Raw genomic sequence first — 24,696 nt, 5'->3', positions numbered from 1 at the left:
GTCACTTTTCCTGAAATTATTATCACAGTCCATGCCAATTTTTTTTAATATTAATTATTTGTTCCTGGTTAGGTCTCTTTCCCTCTCTCCTCTCCTCCAGCACCCCCTCCCCACGCCGGTGGGGTCGGGGGGGTTGGGGGGCATGTTTCAGAGATCAGACTCTTTGGGAAATGTCCTACATAGCCACCTTGTGTTCTTTTTTCCTCCTGTGTATTAGTTGCCATCGTGCTGTAAGAGCTGTATTTGAATAACCTACAGTTTCTTAAGTCAAGGAAATAATTACATACGAAAGGTTCTGGGGTGTGGTAAGGGGACTGATTAGAAGCTTGAAGTAGCAAGCCTCAGATTTTTCTAGATTAGTGCCTCTCAGACTTTAATGTGCATACAAATCTCCTGGGGATCTTGTTAAAATGCAGGTTCTGATTCAGTAGGTCTGGAGTGGGGCCCAAGATACATTTTTAATGAGTTCCTGGAGCAGCAAGGTCCTAGAGAAGTTTTAAGACCTGGATGATTTAGATCCCAAGGTATTGACCTCTGGAACCCGAGATGGCTTGTCTGTAGTTGATGGTCTTACAGGAATTTGAACACAAGAGAGGTGTCAAGAACATGAAGACAAGAAGATGTAAAGTCCTGAGTATTTAAAAGAAAAAAAAGTAGGGAATGGTGTGTTACCAAGGATAAAGCAAGGAATCAGAAAGAATTGGGTCCCACTCTGTCATTAATTAGCTGACAAACTCACTACAAACACTTGCCCTTTAAGCCTTGGTTTCCTTTTGTTAAGATGGGGTAATAATACCCACTTCTTAGGAGGCAGGGAAGATTATTTACCTAAAGTGCTTCTGACACGGTATCTGGCATATACTAGATGTGTAGCATGTGGAAGCTGCTATTAGTGAATGGTCGGAGCTTGACTGCACCTGTCCAGACTGGAGAACAGATGATTGACCATGAACTCTGGGCACTTAAGGAAGTGGAGTTCATTAGTGGCCATTGTGGGTTGTCATGCCGTTTTCTTTTTAGACAGGCTTATTATCAGATTAGAGGAGTGTTACAGACATAATCGCTAGCTTTGACACAGGAATTTGACAAAGCCTCAGGATACCTTTGTGGGCATGTCAAAAAAAAAATTGTAGGTTAGTTGAGGTAGATGGATTTGTGGGTGTTAGAACAGATGTATCAACACAGTCATGAATACAGGTTGTTGTAAATGAGAAAGGTGGTCTACACTGGCACCCATACTGCTTTTTGACTCTTTCAGATACACTTTTAAAATCTTGGGTAAAGATGTAGTTACTGTGGCCCATATTTATCCTCCTTGATGCCCCCTGACACAAGTCATTTGGGCCAGCCATCTCCTTGAGTGTTTTTCTGCATCCTGCTTAATGCTGTGTTTCCCTGACAACTCTTGGAGCTCTGCTGTGCCACCCTTCCTAGGATTAACAAACTGCCCTTTATCTTGTTTGTCTCTGGCGAACGCTCCTGCCAACTTCTGCCTCTGCTGAAGGTTTTTTCCTTCAGGATGTCACTTTCTCAAGTGGAGGCTGCATGTTCTCCTAGCCTTATCTACCTCAGGGTCATTCTTTTTGTTCTTCTTACCAATTCCCCAGTCCTTTCCCTTTTCTGAAGATCTCAATATGTGTTTTTTGTTTGTTTTAACCCCAGGCCCACTTGTCACTGTGGGTCCCTTTAACGTCCACGTGAATGACCTATCCAGTATTTTAGCCTCCACGCAGTCCACCTCAACCACCTGTGGTCGCACACCCTGGACCGCACCGTCCTCAGGACTTCGGACTTCACTGTTCCCCTCTTCCTGTTTCTCCTGTCTGCCCCTCCCCTCCTCTGGTAGCTGTCAGCACATGGCCATTGCTGCTTCTCCATTTGCTTCCAGCATCTTGACTCTCTCCTGTCTTTCACCTGTAATGCATGACCCCTTCTTCATCTCTGTTGCTGGTACCATCAACCCTGTTGTCTCATTTCCTCCTTCACACCCTCTTTGGGAAAAACCCTCAGCCCTGTGTGGGTGCAGTATCCACCCAGGTTCCCGACGTTGCTGGAGAGAGTCACCCAAGTCTGATTTAATACTCAGTCCCAGCCGGGCACTGGGTACCGGCACTGTCCTCCCCAGTGTCCCTGCTCAGCCTCCTTGGCTGTCCCCATGACAGCTCCCCAGTATCTCCCACTTACCTTCAGGATAAAATCTAAACACCCTAATTTGGTTTTCGAAGCTCTCTATGATGTGATTGTTACCTCATCATTCACCGCCCTAACCTTGTTTCTGTAAAATGTGAAGAAAGATGAGGCCCTCTTAGGGCAGTGGTACCACTTTGAAGACCAATACATGTGATATGTTAGTTTTCACAGTGCTTTTTTTTTTTTTTTTTTGACACGTCTTGCAGCACCAAGTTGGAGCCTGGAATAAATCTTCACATCTTCTACCCTCTCAGGGCATGAATTCCAGGGGCTTGGGCTCGGTGTTTCATTGATGTAGGGGTTTGTCAGGAGTATTTGAGAAATTTGACAAAAGTATTTCTGATGGGTGTCAGAATCTAAGCGTTAAGGGACACTTAGTTTCAACACACCTGTGCATATTCAGTGCCTGTGCTTGGGAAACTGCTTTGAAAGTCCTAGTTTTAAAAGAATGTTTCCTTAAGAAAGGAAGTCATAAACTAAGTAATAAACTCCTTGCTGAAGATGGTAAAGCTCCCCCCTCCCCAGCACACATACATGTTAGACTGGCTAGATTTAAAAAACCAACCCTACCGAGTGTTGGCCAGCGTGTGGAGGGACTGAAATTCATCAATGCTGGTGGGAGGGTAAAATGGTACATCTACTTTGGAGAACAGTAGGACAGTTTCTTTAAAAATCAAGGCTAGGGCTTCCCTGGTGGCGCAGTGGTTGGGAGTCTGCCTGCCGATGCAGGGGACATGGGTTCGTGCCCCGGTCCGGGAAGATCCCACATCCCGCGGAGCGGCTGGGCCCGTGAGCCATGGCCGCTGAGCCTGCGTGTCCGGAGCCTGTGCTCCACAACGGGAGAGGCCACGGCAGTGAGAGGCCCGCGTATAACAACAACAACAAAAAAAAATCAAGGCTAAGTAAACACAATAAAATAAACACATCCACACTATTCCCTGCATTAAAAAAAAAGTTGATACCCCTACCTTATTTTGAGCTGAGAGGGAAGTGGTTGGCCAACGGAGAGCAGGTTGGTCTGATCTTGCACATACCCTCTGTCATGAATACCCTGAAAGAATGCTTTCACTTTGATTCCATGCTTAGAGAGGTTTATTCCTGCCTCAGGAGGCTCACCACAGCCCCAGCCAGACATTCAGGCTGACTTTCAGGCTGACTTGGACCCTGAAAGAAAACCAGCTTTGGTGACCTGTGTCTCACTCAGGTACTGGTGAGTAATTGTGAGGTAGAGCCAGTCACAGCCACCGTTTATTGAGCACTTTCATATGTAAACGCATTATTTTGGTTTCACCTCACAGCCTTTTTGAGGGGGATGTTTTCCCCTTTCTCCAGATGAAAAAACAAAATCAGATTAATATGGCTTCTTTCTTACCTAGCTTTGGTGCCACCGTAGCTCCATGGCCAAAACCCTCTTCCACCCCCTCCTCATGGATAAAAGGGTGTTTTGCTTTGCTTTGGATTCCTTATTTCCCCGAGGCCAAGTGCGGGAAAATGCTGCTCTCCCTTGCTGTCCACTTTACCTCTCTTATCTTTCCTGGCCTCTGCTTCACTCTTTTTTGATGTTTAATATTTAAATATTGTGCACTGGGTACTGCTGTGCCGAGCACTTTCCATCTGCTGTCTTAATTATTGAACCCTCCTGACAATGTTATGAAATAGTTGGTATTCCACCCAAGATGCCATGAGAAAATGGAGACTCAAGAGAGCTTCCCAGAGCATGCAGCCGTGTAAAGGTGCGTCAGACCCAGGGTTTCACCCCAAGATTGTCGTAAGCCAGAGCCGGCTTAACCACAACATCACTCTGCTTCCATCCTAAATGTGTGAAGTCCAAGGGTGCATAGAAGAGAATCTGCATATGCTAGAATTTTGCATAAAGGAATCTCTTAGATGAGATGGTATGCTTATGCTCTACCAGACTTCTGGGGTGTGCCATGAAGTTCTGTATTTTAGCTATGTAGTGTTAGAAAGGTGGGAGTTCCTCTAATAAACACAGGAAGGAAGGAGTATGGTTTGGGCCTCCTAATTGTGCTGAAGGCATCTCCTATGGCGACACGGGCATGTGTGTCCAGACATTAATAGCAGTTGTAACCAGGGTCCCCAGTGGTACAGGTTCCCAGATGCTGGCCCTGACCCGCAAGCCTGGGTGGCAGAGAGCAGGAGTTTTGCTGCTTCTGTTGCAGCAGGAACTTGGGTCTTCAGAATGCCATCCTGTCCCTTCCGTTCATGGACCCTGGGTGTCTGTCTGCTCTTTACACTCTTAACTGCGGCTCTGTCATGCTTTCGGTGGTCGTGGCTTGGTCCATCTTGCTGGGTGGCTGTGGGAGGGAAAGGCAAGGGCTCTTGGCCGGAAAGCAAACTAAGAGGTCATGAGACTTCCTTTTTATTTCCTCCCTTTTTTTTCTCCCTAGTATTGAGCATGCTCCACAATCCATTGGGCAGTGTCCTGGGGAAACCCCCCTTGAGCTTCCTGCCTCTGGACCCCCTTGGATCTGACTTGGTGGACAAGTTTCCAGCACCCTCCGTTAGAGGATCCCGCCTGGACACCCGGCCCATCCTGGACTCTCGTTCTAGCAGCCCCTCTGACTCAGACACCAGTGGCTTCAGCTCTGGATCAGATCATCTCTCAGATTTGATTGTATGTAACTTGCTGCAGAGTGGCTCGGGGAGAGCACGTGAGCTGGAGGTGGGATGCATGTCCACTAGAATGCAGGCTGCGAGGTGGCATGATGGGAGGTGTGGAGACATGTATAGAACTTTCCATCCTCGACAGAATAGAGGGTGCCTCGTATACCCATTATACGCATTGAGCAGTACATTTCAGGACCTGACCTGAGGACTCTACGGGTTACTCCAAGAGCCGTTGGGAAAGTTAGTTTCAAAAATAAATATGGGAGTCCTGGCAGTGTTCTGTTTCTTGACCTCCATTGGTGTTTTCTTAGCCTTTAAACAATATCATTTATGTACCTTTATGTATGATACCTCAAATATTTTAACTGATGATTTTAAGAATCACAAGTTAGTAATCAGTGGGGCTAGGGTTTTAATCCAGATCTGACTCCAGCTCTTTTTCAGAGGCCATGACGAATCCATGAAATAATGTCTCAGAGTTAATCTTTGCATCTCCTGCTCTGCATATACAGCCACGTGTGACATGTGTGGCACTCGTGCTAAAGGGAGTTGGAAAGTGGATTACGATAGATGAGGAATAGGGGATATTAGAAGTAAATATATAGGAATGGCAGGGAGAAATCATCCTAAAGTAAAATTCAGCTTAAGGTGCCTTCTGAGCCTGCTTCTCTACTACCAAAGCCACTGAGCTGACTGTTCAGTGAATATAATGGCTATTTTCCTTCCCCCTTCTCTTCCGTATCCAAGACTGGCAACGCTGGTTGTTGCCACGTCCCATTCATAGCATGACCTCTTAGGGCCCACCTTGCCTCCCGCCAGTCTGTCCTAGGATATGAAAGCTGGCATTGGTGTCCCCACTACTCCCTGGTTTTATCTGTTCAGGATGTGTTTCCAGAAAGATAACTACAAGCAGGGCTCCTTTGATTCTCTGGGCTGCAGTTTTTACTCCCCTATAAAATGGGATTCGATGGGATGCTTATATATATATATATATATATATATATATATATATATATATATATTTTTTTTTTTTTTTTTTTTTATAATTCTTTTCATTACTTCATATGGGCCTCAGTCTTGGAAATTTGCCTCATAACCAGCTTTAATATTTTGGGATTTTGTTTAAAGGACTTTTCTCTGATTCCCACCCCAAAGGTTAATTGATGAAGGGGTATGAACAGACAAGTCACAGAAGAGGAAATAGAGGCAGTATTTGAACTTACAGGAAATATTCTATTGAGTGATTATTTTAGTTTATTTTTTGATAATGTGGTATCATTTCTACCCACTTAAATTAGTAGAATATAGAGCCTTGACACAAGCTTGTTGTTTTTAGAAACCTGTGTTCTCATACATTTCTAATAGAACACAGAACCTTCATAGAAAGCATTTTGGCATTCTACGTCTAGGAATCTGACCAGAGAACACACAAAATATGAAGAAGCTACATTTTATTTAAATGTTTTTAAAATAAAGTTTAAAGCTTTTATTTATAATCCTGAAAACTTGCAAAGTATCTAAATGCTTAACAGTAGGGGGAATAGGTCAGTGAAGTGTAGCTTGTTCCCTAAATAGAATATCATAAATTAATTAAAAATGGTTATGAAGACTGGCAATGTGGAGAAAAAGACTGAACTGGGGAGAAAAGAATTTGTTTAAATTATGGTATAAGGACAGCTAATCTTAAGAACGCATAGGAAGAAAGTCTAAACGAAAATATATCAAATATTGGTATTTTTCATAATTTCTATAGTGTGATTATTACTTTTGTAACAACTGTCCTTTAAAAACCTGTATCTTCCTTTTTTCTTCCCTAGTCAAGCCTCCGAATTTCTCCTCCCCTGCCCTTCCTGTCTCTGACGGGGGGTGGTCCCAGAGACCCTTTAAAGATGGGGGTTGGGTCCCGGCTGGACCAAGAGCAAGCTGCTCTGGCTGCAGTCACGCCCTCCCCAACCAGCGCATCAAAGAGATGGCCAGGAGCTTCTGTGTGGCCGTCCTGGGACCTCCTTGAAGCCCCCAAAGACCCCTTCAGCATAGAGAGAGAGGCCAGGCTACACAGGCAAGCTGCAGGTGAGTGTGGCTGTGGGCCTGCTGGGGGGGCCTGGGGCCTCGTTCTCGGGCAGTGAGTAAAAGTGACTGGGGAACTGTCCACAAGAGGACTTGACTGCATGGTGAAGTCGGCTTCTGCACACAGTGGTCTCTTCTGAGGAGTGAGTGCTAATGCGGACACACTCGGTAACTTTTTTGAGGCTGAGCAGAGAGGAACAATAGATAATCTGGCACACTGGGTTGTGCCTATTAGGCGTTGGATGCATCTCTGACTTTTGCTCTTCTGTGGAGATTGTGCACTGCTCTCGCGTTTGATTCTTTTCACAGGTGCATATGTTCAAGAGAAACCCTGGAAATGGTGCCTAGAATTTTGTCTCCCTCCCCCTTTCTAATTCAAAGACATGTCACGCACAACCCACGCTGGAGCTTTCTTCCCCAGGGCTTTCTGATTGGTATACACAGGGATGCACTGCGGGGGGAGAGGGGGTGGTCCATTTGTCAACCTCCAAGGTAAGGGATGTCCCCAGGTGTACTGGTCTCTCAGGAACCCTTAGATTCTGTTGTTTAAGTTACCTTAAATCCATTATTAAATCTGTTCATCTTATACCAGTACTTGGAAGCAAATGAGCTGTATATGTCATTGTTTACTAGTGCTTCAGGGAGATGCTCACTGACCACTGTTGTAAGGTTCTGGAATTGATTAAATGAATGTTCAGTTTCTCCATTCCCTTTGTTTCCATAGGTTTCAATATGTCTGTCTTTCTACTCACAGAGCTAGACCTGATCTCATTCTCCCTAGCAGTGCTCCTGCCCTATTTTAATGGTTTCGGCAATCTGTGTTTGTACTTTCTCTGTTGCCATTGTTTTCCTGTGAAATGACTTTACTGTGCTTTTGGATGAGGCCATTATATCGACTTCTGTTTTTGTTTGCAAAATATTGCCGATGGTGCCTAATTTCTTGCTGTAGCAAGACATTGGGCCTGTGCCTTTTAGAGAATGACCTTCCATGTTATTGTCCTGAATGAAAATGGTGGTTCATTTCATTAGCTGTCTGCTCCAGTGCTGGAGGAGGAGAGTAAAATAGGCGAGGACTAGCCAGTTCCCACTAAGGTCAGTCTCTGATCTGGAAGGGCACGGACTGAGTGGGGACAGGATTAAAGACTGATACGATAGAAGGCCCGGTGGTGTCTCTTTAGGTACCATAACGATAGCTTTGGAAATGATGGGGAATTATTCTGACATGGAACAGTTGTGACATTCTTATCTTGGGTTGCTGGTGCTGGTTTTTATTGGCAGTGTCCTAACTTCTGTGAGTGATGAGTTCAGGGAAACAGTATAACGTTCCTTATTTGAACATTTGGGGAGAAGGTCCATTTGGACCAGTAGGCATTTAGGATGTTGTATGAAAAATTGTCCTGTTTCCTTTCAAGTACAGGCGTACCTTGTTTTATTGAGCTTCACTTTATTGCACTTCACAAATACTGCATTTTAAAAAAAATTTCTATTTTATTTTGGAGTGTAGTTGATTTACAATGTTGTGTTAGTTTCAGGTGTACAGCAAAGTGATTCCATTATACATGCACATGTATCTATTCTTTTTCAAATTCTTTTCCCATTTAGGTTATTACAGAATACTGAGCAGAGTCCCCTGTGCTATACAGTAGGTCCTTGTTGGTTATCTATTTTAAATATAGCAATGTGTACATGTCAATCCCAAACTCCCAATCTATCGATACTGCATTTTGGTTTTTTTATATACAAATTGGAGGTTTGTAGCAACCCTGTGTTGTCAGATGATGGTTAGCGTTTTTTAGCCATAAAGTATTTTTACATTAAGGTAGGTACGTTGTTTTTTTAGACATAATGCTATTGCACACTTAATAGACTACAGTATAGTGTAAATGTAAGTTTTATATGCACTGGGAAACCAGAAGATTTGTGTGACTAGCTTTATTGCAATATTCATTTTATTGTGGTGATTTGGAGCAAAACCCTGCAGTATCTCTGAGGTGTGCCTATAATCACAAATTTAAATTAATTAGTATTATAAGCAATGGCTAGATAAAACTGCTTTCTGGTTATATGTTATATGTATGAAAATAGCTTGAGTTGTGATCATTTTTACCCCACACATCTGGTTTGCTATTCCTCTCAGTTTTAGTGGAGGCAGAACTAGTAAATTAGGGTTATCATACTGGGCTGACTGGTTTGGTGAGGTGTAAGTTTTCTTGCTTTTCAGAGTAGTCATGGATGTTCTCCCAGGCAGCCAGACTAGGACTGTGGCCTCTCTCCTTCTTCCTGGATAAAAGTTCACCACAGAGAAGGGCAGTGACTTTGTTAATTCTTTGACTCCTGTTTCTCTTTGTCTTCTGCCAAAGCTGTGAATGAAGCCACCTGTACCTGGAGTGGCCAGCTTCCTCCCCGGAACTACAAGAACCCCATCTACTCTTGCAAGGTGTTCCTAGGAGGTGTCCCTTGGGATATTACGGAAGGTGAGCTCTGAGACCTTCTGCTTCAAGTGTTGAAGGTGGGGCATGTCTTTCAGGAGCAAGAAACTTGGACTTGAGGCCAAGAACTGAACCTCTGCCTGGGCACAGGGTATCACAGGAGCAACTGTGAATGGGAAAGGTGCACTTCATAGACTCCTACAGTGCTTCTGTGTCTGTTGCGTACAGTTGTCACCTGAGACCCAAGGTCAATTCTCAGTTGTCTGTCAAGGAGGATGAGCCCAAGAGAATACCAATGGCCCTGTGCCTTCCTCGGGAGGATGGTGTCTCCGTTTCTGTCATTCTTTTCATCTCTTTGCAGCTGGATTGGTTAACACCTTCCGTGTTTTTGGCTCTTTGAGTGTGGAGTGGCCTGGTAAGGATGGCAAGCACCCCCGGTGTCCTCCCAAAGGTAATATGCCTAAAGGTAATAAAGACATGGTAGGAGCTTTTTTTCCCTCCCTAGTATGTAATTGCACCTGAGGGACGCTGGGGTGTCACAGCTGCATGATGATAACGAGGTTTGGGCACTCCACAGCACAGAACTTTCAGCTCTCGGCACTCCTTCTCAACCTCACACATCCTTCTGTTTCTTCTGAGCCAATGTTGCATCTGTCCAAACTCACACTGCAGTTGGAGCTCCCTGTGAAACGGCCTTGTGCACTTCCCTCCACACCTGAACCCCAGCCGTTCCTGACCTCTCAAAATGAGGCGTTTGAAAAGCTTTCCTTTACTTGCCTTTCCTTCCCAGTTACGTTGTTGCCTGACCTAATTCTGAGCTCCCTTTGGAGTTAGCAGGAATGAGGACCAAGCATCTGATTTCTCACTGGTCTGAAATGAGATCCCTTCCCTGTAGAAAGGAGCAAGTGCTATTTTCACTCTGCCCCATCTTCACTGAAAGTGTTCCGATGAACTGAACCAGTGGTCTAACTAGGCTTTTAAAGGAATATCTCCATCCCCTGGCCCCAGACCTGTCATGGCTCCTGCCCCCAGGAAAGCCAGGCTTGCTGACCTGAACATGCTTTGTGTTGTGGGATAAAGATCTATGTGGTAATGATGGGATCCTCTGTCCTACTTTGCCAATCCCTTCCCTTACTAGGGTGGGAGATGGTGTGCATCTCCCTCCGTTGGCCTGGTTGTCCAGCATAGCAAATGCTTCCATTCAACAAGACTTTCAGGAGTAGGACAAAAACGTGTCTCACCCATAAGGCATCTTTCTCGGAAGAAACTCCCTGCCGCAAAACCAAGGCTGAGGAGTAGCCACCTGAGGGATGTTAATGCAGTTTCTCCTTCCATTGGATATAGGGTATGTATATCTGGTCTTCGAACTAGAGAAGTCTGTCCGGGCCTTGCTTCAGGCTTGCTCTCATGACCCGCTGAGCCCAGATGGCCTGAGTGAATATTACTTCAAGATGTCCAGCCGGAGGATGCGCTGCAAGGAGGTGAGTTGGCACAGCGTCCTTTCTGGATCGGGTGATTGGCATATGAGGCAGTGGATTTCATGGGGTGGGTGGATACACAGGCTGCAGACAAGTATCCCTACTGAGGCAAGAGGGCTGCTCTTCTTGCCCCACGTTGAATACAACAGAACACTCTCAGCTGCATTAACCCCCCACCCCGCACCTTTGGGCCATAATGGTACGTATGTGCTTCTGCCCATGGAAATCAAACTGTCTCCCAGATCTCCTTCTATTCTAGCCAGTGCTTCTGTACCAAACCTCTTGTCTTAGAAATGAAATTGAAATTAGCAGCTTTCTCTGCTTGGACTTAACTGAAAATCTACAGTTGTTTCTCCCTAGTCCTGCTCTCAGGATGTGCCTTCTCACCTCCTAATCTGTGGTGGGTAGACCCCTCTTTAGCCCACATCTATCCATGGATGACTTCTTCACTGCCATTCAGGGCTTTATTACTATCTAGTTTCCTCCATCTGGTTCTCTCTCCTTAGGCCGTCTCTGGTATCAACCTCAGCGTCGTGAGTCTCTAGCATAGAGCCATCCTGCCTGGGAGCCTCATTGCATATTCTTGGACCCTATCTCAGGCTTACTAAGTCAGTTTGGGTGGAGTTTAAGAATCTCCACTTTAGGACTTCCCTGGTGGCGCAGTGGTTGAGAATCCGCCTGCCGATGGAGGGGACGCATTGGGGTTCGTGCCCCGGTCCGGGAAGATCCCACATGCCGCGGAGTGGCTGGGCCCGTGAGCCACGGCTGCTGAGCCTGTGCGTCTGGAGCCTGTGCTCCGCAACAAGAGAGGCCACAACAGTGAGAGGCCCGCATACCGCAAAAAAAAAAAAAAAAAAAAAAAGAATCTCCACTTTCACCAAGTTCCCCAGTGGTGCTAGTGGGTGGTGTTTGAGAACCACTTGTCAAAGGAACTTTTGAACTCGGGAATCAGTGTTATTTTTTAAAATTTGGTTCCAGAGTACATTACTTTTGTGATATTGGATGAGATATTTCATATCATGAAACTTCATTTCCTCATCTATAAAATGGAAAATTGAAATGCCTCTTTTAGTAAAAAGATTAGCAGTTGCCAGGGGTTATGAGGGTAGAGGGGATGAATAGGCGAAGCACAGAGGATTTTGAGGATGGTGAAGATACTCTCTGTGATACTGTAATGGTAGATACATGCCATTATACATTTGCCCAAAACCCATAGAGCTACAGTGGTAAAACAGACCCCAAGTGTGAACCCTAATGTAAACCGTGGATTTTGGACAATACTGATGTGTCAGGGTAGGTTTCCTGATTGCAGCAGGTGTGCCGGTCCTGTGAGGGGTGTTGAGAGTGGGGGAGGCTGTTCGTGTATGGATGCGGGGGGGCGGTTTTATAGGAACCCCACATTTTCAGCTCAGTTTTGCTGTGAACTGGAAGCTGCTCTAGAAAGTAAAGTCTACTAAAATCTGTAGGGTAATGGAGAAAATGCCTGTTTTATTGAGATAGTCACATTGGATTTAAAATAAATAATGCATGTCACAAAGCTGGCTCTTTGTTTTACGATGTTTCCTGGTGTTAGTTCACATTTTGTCCTCTGGCTGCGCACGGTGCCCACAGTTTCCCTGCCTTCTTTCTTGCTGTGTGGAGCTCATGTAGTTATCACAACTTATGATGCTCTGGGACTTAACAACATGCTCCTTCTTCCCTATCCCCTGCTTTCACAGTGAGAGGCTGCCATTGCAGCACCACAGGCCCTCACCCTCCTCAGTGCCCTGCAGACACCTTCCTGCTCCTAGTCCCTTGTCACTGCATCGCACAGTGTTTGAATAGCTTCCTTTGATGCATGGGCTGTAGGCAGCTCTGGTTCTCATATCTCTCTGACCCTCTATTTCCTTTGTGTTTCCCCCTCCACACCAGAGTAGTAGGTACTTGATTCCCCCCTCTCTTCTTCCCCATAGTCAGACAGGTTACTCACTTGTGTGGCTCTGCTCTTACCTTTAGACCAGACTCACCTCTCTAGTCTCATGTCCTACTTGAGCCCCACCTTCCTGTGGGGCCTTTCTTTGGCATGGCCTATAATTATAAACTCTTACTTTTAAGAAAGCTTGGAAAGCGTGGTGGCTGTTGGGATGTGAACCAAGATTGTGATACTTTCTCATGGTAATGGAAAAAGCAAGATGGGCTTTTACATCTTCCAATGAAATTGGCTCCCCCTGGTAACTTCTCCCAGGCACTCTCATCTCAAGCTTATCTAGGTCTAGAACCCATCAGACCTGATTCTTGTTTTCCCACCATGCCCAGGCAGTCTGAATTCTGCAGATTCTCCTGTTGAAGAATCTTCTTGATCTTGGCCTGTTTTTTGCCCAGTACCACCAGCCTTCTCCAGGTCTTCATCAGCTGTCCTGTGAACTACTGTTCTGCCTCCTTGCTGGTTTATGCCTCAGATCTCTTCCTGCTTTGAGACCTTTTTTTTTTTTTTAAAAAAAAAAAAAAAATCTTCACAGATTAATCTTCCAAAAACACTTACTGATCATCTGTCAACTCACTTCATTCTGGAGCCTTCTGTCTGCTATGCCAGATTTTGTTCTAGGCTCAGGATTTGGAAGCAGAGGACATGGTCAATTCCTGCCCTAGTGTCACTCTGCTCTGCAGAACCTCAGTGTTCTCCTGTGTGTGACTTCTCATACTACCTCTCTCCAGTTACTCCCGCTGCTCCTGTCACAAGCCCTCTAGTGAGTACATGGGGCCAGTAACCATCTCATACAGATACCTTCAGCATCCCCACCCTCTGTCCTTCAAGCTCCTATCCTGTCATTCTCTGTGAATCCTTCCTGTCCCAAGGACCCTAGACCATGCTGTCTGTTCATCAGTGTCCATGGTCCTTTGTTGGAACCACATGGTTGAAGGTTGTAACAGTGCTAGGTTCCTGGGTATGACAGTTTGGGACTATTTTGCTTACTCTTCAGAATGGGTAGACTACTACTCATCCATTTTTTAAAAAAACCATTTTGGACTCATGGACTCAGTAAAATTCAAGTCTAGTTGTGTTGGGGTGAGGGTGGCTTGCTGAGTACCTGTGTGCCTGGGACTGTATGGGGCTCAGCTTAGCATCTCCAGAGCGTGTGCCTCTCCATACGAGAGCCTTTTTCTGGCTCCCTACCAGGACTGATATACCTTTGGGTGGTTTTTAGGTACAAGTGATCCCCTGGGTCTTGGCCGACAGCAACTTTGTTCAGAGCCCATCTCAGAGACTTGACCCCAGCAGGACGGTATTTGTTGGTGCTCTGCACGGGATGCTCAATGCCGAGGCCCTGGCAGCCATTCTGAACGACCTATTTGGTGGTGTGGTGTATGCTGGGATTGACACAGATAAGCACAAGTATCCCATTGGTAAGTGTCCCACTTCTGTGTGGGAAAGCTGGGTGGCCCCTGGGATGTAGACCAAGATTGTGATACTTCCCTATGGGAGTGGAGGGGGAGACCTGACTCAGACCTGCAGATCAGCATATACCAGCAGTATAGCATCTTTTTCTAGATAAGCCACCAGTACTGACCCCTCTGTACCCATCCTTCTCCCACCACTTCCCTTGAAGGGGAGAAAAATTGATAGGAGGTGAAAATGAAACAGGAACTTTGGTTGGAAGCTCAGAGTTCACAGCCAAACCAGTCTGAGACAGACAACAGGTAATATTTCATTAAAAGGCCAGGACTTCCCTGAACTTGCTTGGTTTCCTTTGTTAAGAGGCCTTGAAAAGCGGCCTTGTCTAGGGTCAGAGACCACGTGAGGCTGAAGGAAGACTCTGGGTGACTCAGCCAACAGAGTATGGTCGTGGCCTATGCTGTCCTAGTGTAGGGGAGTCGGGGGGCCTAACCACTGGGTTTTGGTCAGCCCCACTGGGAAAGGAGGGCAGTTTCCCAGTCGTGGTAGAATAATCTTAGTGGTGGGGTTTGGAGGTGGAGCAGAGCCTCAGCTTCCTGATCAACACATGGCTAATCCACCTTCCCACATGCTTCGTCTGCCCACCCACACAGAATCTGGTCAGGAAGGAGCATCTTGTGCCTTTCAGTGCTGCACCGCAGATTGAGAACAGGGACTTCAGAGGCTGCAGGGGCAGAGGCGGCACTTGGCAGGATGAGGCTGCTTCCGGCTCCCCTGCTAGGCTCTGGAGTACCTCCAGGCCAGGAGGGCCTTGACTGCTGGGCGTGCCTTCAGAGAGGTGTACTATCTGCATCTTGCTTTCCACTCTGAACCCTTGTAACCGTGCCTGTGCATCTGCTTACCCGGAGGAGTCTCTTCCCTCCCCCTTGTGGTCAGCAAGTCCTCCCCCCATTCCTGAGGGGGTTGTGCCATCATGGTCTACAGCCACACCGTCTGATACAGTGCCACCAGCTAAATGTGACTCTTGAGTGCTTGAAGTGTGCCTAATGCCACATGTTGAAATGATAATATTTTGGATATATTGGGGTAAAGAAAATAAATTAAAATTAATTCCACTACATTTTTCTTCTTCATTCCACTACATTCATTAAATGCGGCTACTAGAAAACTTAAAATTACATAAGTAGCCCACATTATATTTCTATTGGACAGCACAGCACTGATCTAGGAACAGGGTTTCCTGAGTGTTGACAAGTGGCGTTTGGGAGAATTTGGCTGGAAGGTAAGTTTTCCTGTTTTTCCTAGGGTCTGGTCGCGTGACTTTCAATAACCAACGTAGTTACCTGAAAGCAGTCAGTGCTGCTTTTGTGGAGATCAAAACCACCAAGTTCACCAAGAAGGTGAGTGGGCTGGTCTGTACCCTCACTCTGGGCCATCCAAGAGGGGTTTGGGCCAGCCACTACCCAGGGCAGGCCTGAGACGGAAGCTGTCCCTGTGCTGGATATGCTTTGGGGAATGAGCCAAGCTTCTGAGGACACACTTGAGGTGAGGTTTGGGTTTGGGAGGGGCTTGGTCTTGGTCGACTCGGGGGGATGGGAGCTTGGGACTGTTGAGCCTCCTCAACATGTGGGGTGCCTTCTTGTGCTGTGTTATTTGGCCAGCTTTGCAAGGCAGCCTGACTTCTGTTCTCCAGCCTGACCTGCATTTTCGGATTGCTTACTTGTTGCTGGATGATAGAGTGCCATGGTCCGGTTTGCCGAGAAGACTGGGCAGTAGTGTGTGTGGTTGTGCACACTTTGTAGAGCCAGCCCGGCAGCTTCTGCAGTTTGGGCACCTGCCATCAAGGATCTCTGTGCTCTCTGCCTATAGTTCTCTCTGGGCCCCCATTAAAACAGGAAACCCCCTGTATTCATGTGGATGGCCCGTGACATGCCCTTCTCTTCTGGCCCATTTGGCCTCCTGGTGAGAAGCAGCCACTTCATTATCCTGTTTCGCTTTGTGCAGGTTCAGATTGACCCCTACTTAGAAGATTCTCTGTGTCATATCTGCAGTTCTCAGCCTGGTCCTTTTTTCTGTCGCGATCAGGTGAGTCCCCTGGGCACTTGAGATGTTTATAAAATCCCTGCCTTCAGTTAAAGATTGTCATGTCTCATTTGTCACGTGGAATGTTGGAGTCCTCAGGTGCCTCGCGGTTGTCTTAAGAGCATAGAAGAGGCAGCAGTAATGTTTGCTGATGATCAGACCAGAGACACACTTGACCCAAAACTGCTGGGAAAGCTCGTTGAGTCTTGATACTTTGGCCTTCTCCTTGCCTGGGATGTTGGTTTTCAGTGTGGCACTATTGGTAATGGTGATTTTTGAGGATGATAGGAACCTGCTGGGCGTGGTCAGCAGTACTATGAGCCAGGCACTGTTGTTCTAAGTCTAAGGCCTTCTAGATTGATTTTCCCCTATGCATGGAAGCTTGCTTTTTTTACTTCTGAACCTCTGGACTGTTTTGATATTTGTACCTGGTTTGTACCCAGTTGTCAGAAGCAGGCAGAAAGCAGCATGGCAGTTTTTGTTGAGTGTTTCTGGGTGGTGGAGCACAGATCTGGATGTATTTGGGCAGTGCTTCTCATAGTCTAACGTATATACGCATCACCTAAGGATCTTGTGTAAATGCAGATTCTGATTTAGTAGGTTTGGAGTGTGGCCTGAGATGCCTTGGTTCTGACAAGTTTCCAAGTAGTGCCAGTGTTGCTGGCAACAAGACAAGTTTGGGACGTGTTCGAATACCAGCAGTGCATCCATACTTAGTTATTTTTGCAGCGGTGCTGTCAGTCAGGTTTGGAGTCTCTGGGTAGACAGTAGTTAAACTGAGGCTGCAAAATGAGGATATGAAGTAAGTTTGGGTTGCTGGGTAAAGCCGGAGAATAAGTGTATCTCTGAATAGCCTCTTCTAGCAGGCTTTTGTGTGTGTGTATCTTCCACAGATGATCCCCATTTTTAGATAATGGCTCAGAAGTTTAGTGGCTTGCCGGGGCTTACACAGCCAGCGGGAGTGTGGGCCTGGGACTGAGATAGTGCCCAGTGACCTCTCCTCACTTAGTGTGACGAGGGAGCCGTGCTGCCCGGCATTAGGATCTGGAGTCACTGTCTTTAAATGTTCTCCCATGTTAGCAGGCGTGTGCTACAGCTGCTCCATAGGAGGTGGGAAGGGCAGGGGACTGGAAGAGCAGCTGTGGTGCTAAGAGGAGATGAGGGAAGCTGGCACAGTCTCTACACAGTAGGAGCCCAGCATCCTGGATTAAGTCTGGGCACCCATAGAAATAGGCAGTGGATTTGCCATGGTTTGGTCAGGCCTCTGTTGGGGATGAGAGGGATCCCCAGGACCATCTCTTCTAACCCCACAGAGGCCATCAGGAATCCCCCACTTGCTCTTGGGCAGAGCAGGCAGCTCATGCAGCTGCCCCCCTGGCTGGTGCTGACACAGGCCTGGCTTCTCTCTGTTTTTCTCCGCTCCACCCAGGTGTGCTTCAAGTACTTCTGCCGGAGCTGCTGGCACTGGCGGCACAGCATGGAGGGCCTGCGCCATCACAGCCCCCTGATGCGGAACCAGAAGAACCGAGATTCCAGCTAGAGGAGCTGGCCTTGCCCAGTGGCCTGTGGCGCCTGAGGCTGGCAGGTCAGGCAGTAGCCTGCACTACCCTGCTGCCACTGGCCACCGGGGAGCTGGCTTCCCGAGGACAAGGGAAAATCGTAGTCACCTTTGCACTTGCTGAATCTGTCTTTGTTTCTGCACTAATTAATGCACAATGAGTTTTGTCGGATTTTGTTTTCAGGGGGTGTACCAGGGCAAGGACCCTTAGGCTCACCCTCCAAGCGACTCTGTAGTTTTCCCAGATTTTAGTTACTCATTTTGCCGATGAAAAAGCAAAAAAGAACTACGTGTCCGGAAGGTATTGACACGATGCCTACATCTAGGTTTATTTATTAAAAGCGCTTTTTTACATTCCTTGCAATACTGATGGTGATGATGTGCAGGTCTCATTGGTTTCATTCTTGCAGTTGCCATACAGTGCCTTTCCATTTATTTAACCCCCACCTGAACGGCATAAACTGAGTGTTCAGCTGGTGTTTTTTACTGTAAACAACAAGGAGACTTTGCTCTTCATTTAAACCAAAATCATATTTCATATTTTACGCTCGAGGGTTTTTACCGGTTCCTTTTTACACTCCTTAAAACAGTTTTTAAGTCGTTTGGAACAAGAGATTTTTTTTTTCTTTCCTGGCAGCTTTTAACATTATAGCAAATTTGTGTCTGGGGACTGCTGGTCACTGTTTCTCACAGTTGCAAATCAAGGCATTTGCAACCAAGAAAAAAAAATTTTTTTGGATTTGAAACTGGACCGGATAAACGGTGTTTGAGTGGCTGCTGTATATAGTTTTAAATGGTTTATTGCACCTTCTTAAGTTGCACTTACTTGGGGGGGGAGGGTTGATAGAAGTTTTTAATCACAAAGTCACAGGACTTTTTTCTTTTGTAACTGAGCTAAAAAGGGCTGCTTTTTGGTGGGGGCAGATGAAGGCTCACAGGAGCCCTTTCTCTCAGAGGGGACAAGTACCCTTCCCTTATTTCTTTCATTTGAGAAATGTATGAAGCAACAGTTGCAGTTGACTGAAATGCTACTGGAATTTGAAAACTTGACTTTTTCTTTTCTTCCTTTTTTTTTTTTTTTTAAAAAAAACGACTTGCCCCTCTTTGGGAAGCTGTGTGCCAAAGAACCAGTGTCATAACCCCCCCTCCTCCCTCCTGCTGAGCTGACGTTGCATTGTTGCATATCCCAGCTACTCTGTGGGTTTTGTGAAGCTGTGTGTGAAGTCTCTACCTCATTGTAGTATATGCAGGCAAGACTGCACTCTCCTACAGATGTGTGGAGTAAGCTGTGGTGTAGTTTTTTTGGCACATAATAAACACGTTGCAGCAGAGTTCTGGTTTTGTCTCTGTGTCTGAGCTGTGGGAAAAAGGGGGCAGTGGGACACCAAGATTCCAGAGTAAAAACCCACATTTCCTTGGATCTTCTCTGATGAGATTCCAGCCCAGGTTGATAGTGGGGCCATGTGGGGACTTGCCCCGTAAGTCCTTCTTGGTCACTTCCGTGGTCAAATGCACCTCGGAGGTGCCTCTCTAGTAAGTGGGTACCTCTAGTCTAGGTATGTAAAAAGCCCTCACAAGTAAACTTCTTGGGGTTCCTCTTTTCAAAATCCTAGACTCAGCTTGGAGGAACTGGAGGCATAGCTCCCCAGAGGTCGGCACGAGCCACTTCTTCTCAGCTTCTCCTGTAAGCCTCAGAGCTGATTCTTCTTCTTGGGAGGCTTCCTATCTCTTGGAGTCAGCTGTGCTGACCCAGTTCTTTACTGAGTGGGAGTAAATTTTTGCTGTTCTTCAGACTATCATCTGGACTCTTTCTCACAGGCGGGATGCCAGGATTTTTGAAAGGGTCTGCTGATGATTGTTTCAGGTAGGTTGTTCCTGGGCCCAGCTGCTGGAGTGATCTTTGGAAGATTCCATTTTAGTCTGCGGTGGAGGGAGCCCTGCACACTGAAGCATCCGTTCCGTGAGAGGTGCAAGAAGTCACTATCTTAGGGGGTGGGGAGTCCCTTCAGCCAAGAATGAGAGGCCTCATCTTTCCCTTGAGGCCTGACTGGCAGCAGCATAGTTTGAAGTGTGCAGGTAAAGTAAACTGCATCTCTCTTGAAGGAGAGTCTGACTCTTCCTTTTGGTGTCCTGGTCTGTCCTGTCCTATCCTATTCAGAGAGTCATCTCTTCTCCCCTTTGGTCCCTCTTTTGTCCAGGTGCTCCTTTCAGGGCAAGGGCTTCCTGTCCTTCAGCCTTCCATTCTCAGTCAGTTCAGAGACTGACTGGACTGTCCAAGGTGACCAGGAGTTGAGTTGGGGGATGAAGCACAGCCTGGTGCCCCTTAACTCATCCAAACTGGGCAGCCCAGTCTTTCTTTAAGTCAGGCGGGGACTTGGAACCCACTTAAGCGAAGTTGGAGATAAGGAGCAGGGCACCCCCGAGGCTAATGAGGCCACCAGGGGTAGCCTGTGCTGGTGGCCTCAGAAGGACCTGGTTTGCGGATGGGTGCAGCAGGAACAGCCTTATGACGGTGGTGGTTGGAGAGAGTGCCTCAGCTGGGAGCGCTACAGGTGAACTGGGCCCTTCACTTAAACATTTGAGAACTTGCTTTGTGCTGGGCACTGTTCAAGGCAAATACTGCCATGGAACTCATCCCTAGCTGAGAAAATTGAGACAAGTCACTGTGACGTGCTAAGAAATACTAGAGCAACTTTAAAAGGATAGCAATGCTAAAAAAAAAAAAGGATAATAGCAGTGTTACTTTGTATAAATTGGAGGGAAAGTTCCTCTGATAAGGTGACGTTTGAGCAAAGACTCGGAAGAAGTGAGATAATTCTTTCCCAGTTGTACCTGTGTCTCCACCAGGCTAGACACAAGTCTGTGACCCATGGATTGGGTGGGGATCCTGTGCACGGCGCCATCCCCTACTTCCTCACTTCTCCGCGCTCCCGCCTTCCTGATGGCTCTTAAGCCTTCATCCCTCTCCGCATCATGTGTGGGAGAGATGCGCCGTCGCTCTTAGTCTAGGGCACTTAATGGGCGACCTAACCACTGAAGAAGGGTGTAGAGAAACCTGCGTAAGACCACCCTAGTTGGGGCGGGGCGGGGCGGGGCGGGTCAGCCACTCGCTACGCCCACTGGATGGCGATTGGCCATACTTCCGTTCCATTCCGCCCCGCCCCTCTAGGGGTCGCTGTGCTGCGCTTACAGTCGGCTCAGCGCATTTCAGACTAGGCGGAAGCGGCTTTCTGGCCTGCGCTTTATAGGCCTCTCGTGCTTCCTGTTTCCTCTTTTACCAAGGACCCGCCGACATGGTAGGTGTTTTTGTTTCCAAGCTGGTACCCCCCGCAATCGTCCTCCATCCGCCGCTTTGCGCGGCCCCCAGCCCACGAGGAGGGGCGCAGTACCCTGTGAGGCCGAAGCCTCCGTGGGCCGCTGGCTTCCGCGTTGACCCCGCGCTCCAGCACTGCCCGGCCGGCCTTCTCCCCCTCCTGGGCTCAGACCCAACCCACGAACCCCGCTCCGGTCAGGGCGTGACGCCGTGCTGTTCCCCGGAGGGGGTTCCTGAGTCGCGAGTGACCCTGTGTTCTCCACTTGCAGGGCCGCGTTCGCACCAAAACCGTGAAGAAGGCGGCCCGGGTCATCATTGAGAAGTATTACACGCGCCTGGGCAACGACTTTCACACCAACAAGCGCGTGTGCGAGGAGATCGCCATCATTCCCAGCAAGAAGCTCCGCAACAAGATCGCAGGGTGAGTTCAGCCGGCGCTCGGCCTCCAGGGCCTGCTGGGAGTCGGAGAGTCGTGGCCCCGCGGGTGGGTCGTGGGAGCTGGGTTAGCACTAGTCTCCCGCTGCTCCGAGAAGAGCGCTGGAGGTGTGCCTTTGCCGGGTTTCTTGGTGGGGTTGTCTTATGTTCGCGTTGTATTTGGCGGTTTGACTGGCGGTGGCGCTTGGACGAGGTTTAGCCACAGTCGACCTCTGGAAGACTAACGTTAAGTAAGGGCATACGTGATTTAATGCTAACTTATGTAAATTGGAATTCGAAGTAAAGGAAATGAAGGTTGGGAGGAGGGGTCGTGAAGGTTTGTTGGGAGTACTTGATAGCTTTGAAAGCGAATTTGAATAGAGAGGATGTGCGACACCAAAGGGACAGGCATGCCTAGGTAAGTGGAGCTGCGTGTGGAGGTTTTGTGTATGTAGGAGGTTCAGAGTCAGGGCCCCCAAGGTGAATCCTCTCCCTTCTCACTGCGGGAAGAGAACTAAAATACACATCCAGACGTTCTGGGTACCAGTGGGAGCCAATGTGTGTTCTTGGGCATCTGTTCTTTGTAGCTATGTCACACATCTGATGAAGCGGATTCAGAGAGGCCCAGTGAGAGGTATCTCCATCAAGCTGCAGGAGGAGGAGAGAGAGAGGAGAGATAATTACGTGCCTGAGGTAAACTTTCTGGGTCTTATTCTGGACCTCTTGTTCATCCTGAAAGATAAAGCAGGTTCCTGAGAACCGTTTCAGGTACCTGGTTTTCAAAGCGACCGTGGCTGAGTCTTCACATACCCTTTGACCAGCTGTAGGTGCCTGTAATTTACTTGCCTGTATGTTAGGTTCTGTTCTGCCCTGTTGGGATCATGTAAGTCCATTCTGTTTTATACATGAGAGCCTTTTAATGATGTTTGTTTGGTGACTTAATGTCTTCTGGTTTGATTATTTGCCCTGGCATAGTATTTCTGCAGTATAAACCCAGTCTTGAGGTTTTCTAAATACTGGATTCGTGGGATCCTACTGTATCCTCTCTATGCCACCCATCCCCGTCCCCCACCCCCTTTTTTTGTTCCTCATTTAAGAATCTTAGAGAAAAGGCAGGGAAGGTGAGAGAGAACTCATTGCTATTTGGGGCCTGCCTTGTTCCTTATAGGTCTCAGCCCTGGATCAGGAAATCATTGAAGTAGATCCTGACACTAAGGAAATGCTGAAGCTCTTGGTAAGTGTTTGCTGATTTCCTAAAGTAGGGCTTCCCTGGTCACCATCCATCAGTAGCTTTCTACTATGGGTAATACTTCTAGGTAACACTTACTGAGTCTTTAAAATATATCAAGTAATCTCAGTGTTTCTTTCTGTATGGCGTTTCCCTTTTCCTCAGTATGTCCCATGAGGCACATCCTGTTATTTACATTTTATAGATGATGAAATGGTAACTTCAAGGTTAGTAGGTGGCAGGGATGGGAAGCCATCCACCCTTCTAACCACTAACCTAGACTGCTTCCAAAGTGGGTTTAGCTAGTTATTGAAGGTTCAGTTTGCTCTCCACACGAGGATAACTCCCAAATCCAGTGGCTGTTCTTCCAGGACTTCCAGAACACCCCTTCTCTCAGTTCCTTCTGTTCTCGTCTCGATTTTGTGGCTGGCTTCTCACATTTACCCCCTTGGTTCCATCCTTAGTTCTCTTTTCAGTCTGCCTCCTTACTTCTGTATCTGTATGCTAATCACTCAATGAGCTGTGGTCTCATTTCCAGTTGCTAACTGGGCACTACTTGGGTAGTTCAGCTATCTTCAGTACAATCTGATAAGTGTCTCTTCTGTGACATATCTTAGTACTTTAGTAGTTTGGTGAAAGCATGAGCTTCAAAGTCCAGGAGGCAGTTGGTGATTTAGAGCAACTTTATTTTTCCTTTTTATGATCATGAAACGTCTAAGATGTTCAGAAAGATAATGAATAGAGTGAACACCCATATACTACCACCTGGTCTCAGAAAAACATAACCAGTACAGCTAACGCCTGCTACAGATCATTTTGTCCTGAAATACTACTCTGGAATGCATCTTTTTAATTTCAACTGTAAAATTGGTTTTTGAGGATAAAATGAGGAATTAAATTCTGGTTATATGGTGGGCCCTTGGGTTCTTTTTTTTTTTTAAACATCTTTATTGGAGTACAATTGCTTTATAGTAGTGTGTTAGTTTCTATTTATAACAAAGTGAATCAGCTATACACATGCTCTTGGGTTCTTTGCACTTAGATTGAGCCACCTTAAAGGCAGGCCCTGACCTTGTCCTACCACTATTCTACCCAGGCCCTTCACAAATGTTGATTGCATAAGTGATGCCTCCTACCTGAGGGCTGGTCTTGGAAATGAAGTGGCACTGTATATGCCTTAGAGTAGTGATTCTCAAAGGGACAGATTTTGCACCCCACAGGGAACATTTGGTAATATCTGGAGACATTTTTGGTTGTCACAGTTGGGGGATACTAGCAGACATTAGTGGATAGAGTCCAGGAATGCTGTCAAACGTCTTAAAGTGCACAGGACAGCTCCTTCATGGCTGACTGTGGAGGATCCTTCAGATTGCAGGTAGACTCCCTACAGAGTTTATTGCTCTGGGGTGGGGAGGAGAAGGCTCTCTTGGTTTTCTGCAGGGTCCCACCAATCTGACCCCAAGGTTGTGGAGGCTGACAGAAGCATAGCCTAATGGTGGTGCCGGGGCTCTGGACACAGATCTCACCAGTACAGCCACACTAAGCCCCTTTTTATTGTTCCAGGACTTTGGCAGTCTGTCCAACCTGCAGGTCACTCAGCCTACAGTTGGGATGAATTTCAAAACACCACGTGGAGCCGTTTGAATCTTTCTGCTGTGCTGTAATATTTTCAATAAACCTCGGACAACAACCGTGCCTGTGTCATCTGTGGGGTTGGGTGCCAGTGGAGCTAAGGGCAGGAATTCTTTCTCAAGGGAGAAGTATCCTGAAGAAGAGCAGTCTGCAGTGTGACGCATCTGTAAGTGGCCTGTGGGCAGCGCCCATACAGATTACGGATGTATTCGGAGGCCTGAGCTTGGACACCTGCATCACTTCTTTGGTTGCCAGCTCTACCCTTCTTGGTCCTCCCAGGCCCTGAGCACGCACTCTGGCTTCA

General features: G+C 47.1%; 2 protein-coding genes across 6 annotated transcripts in view; both read left to right on the top strand.

Annotated features, from left to right (window-relative positions):
* The window catches only part of CPEB1 (cytoplasmic polyadenylation element binding protein 1), a 101,761-nt gene extending 83,974 nt beyond the window's left edge, over positions 1 to 17,787 (top strand). For 3 of the 5 annotated variants that reach the window (XM_065871154.1, XM_065871156.1, XM_065871157.1), the window contains 9 exons: positions 4,599 to 4,825; positions 6,636 to 6,888; positions 9,246 to 9,359; positions 9,676 to 9,780; positions 10,659 to 10,795; positions 13,978 to 14,176; positions 15,471 to 15,565; positions 16,170 to 16,250; positions 17,677 to 17,787. In XM_065871154.1, the coding sequence (XP_065727226.1) occupies positions 4,599 to 4,825; positions 6,636 to 6,888; positions 9,246 to 9,359; positions 9,676 to 9,780; positions 10,659 to 10,795; positions 13,978 to 14,176; positions 15,471 to 15,565; positions 16,170 to 16,250; positions 17,677 to 17,787 (1,322 nt within the window). The remainder of the gene's footprint in view (positions 1 to 4,598; positions 4,826 to 6,635; positions 6,889 to 9,245; positions 9,360 to 9,675; positions 9,781 to 10,658; positions 10,796 to 13,977; positions 14,177 to 15,470; positions 15,566 to 16,169; positions 16,251 to 17,676) is intronic. The other 2 variants (XM_065871158.1, XM_065871155.1) reach the window with 2 other exon arrangements.
* A 3,279-nt stretch (positions 17,788 to 21,066) lies between these two features.
* On the top strand, positions 21,067 to 24,450 carry RPS17 (ribosomal protein S17). The gene is made up of 5 exons (XM_065871800.1): positions 21,067 to 21,101; positions 21,388 to 21,539; positions 22,120 to 22,225; positions 22,701 to 22,766; positions 24,324 to 24,450. The coding sequence occupies exons 1-5, from the start codon at positions 21,099 to 21,101 to the stop codon at positions 24,402 to 24,404; spliced, it is 408 nt and encodes a 135-aa protein (XP_065727872.1). The 5' UTR covers positions 21,067 to 21,098; the 3' UTR covers positions 24,405 to 24,450.
* The last annotated feature ends 246 nt before the right edge of the window (positions 24,451 to 24,696 follow it).

Source organism: Phocoena phocoena, chromosome 2 (genome assembly GCF_963924675.1).
Source record: "Phocoena phocoena chromosome 2, mPhoPho1.1, whole genome shotgun sequence".
Lineage (NCBI taxonomy): Eukaryota > Metazoa > Chordata > Mammalia > Artiodactyla > Phocoenidae > Phocoena > Phocoena phocoena.
Note: the sequence above shows the minus strand (reverse complement) of the source record. Positions and strands in the feature narration are given on the sequence as shown.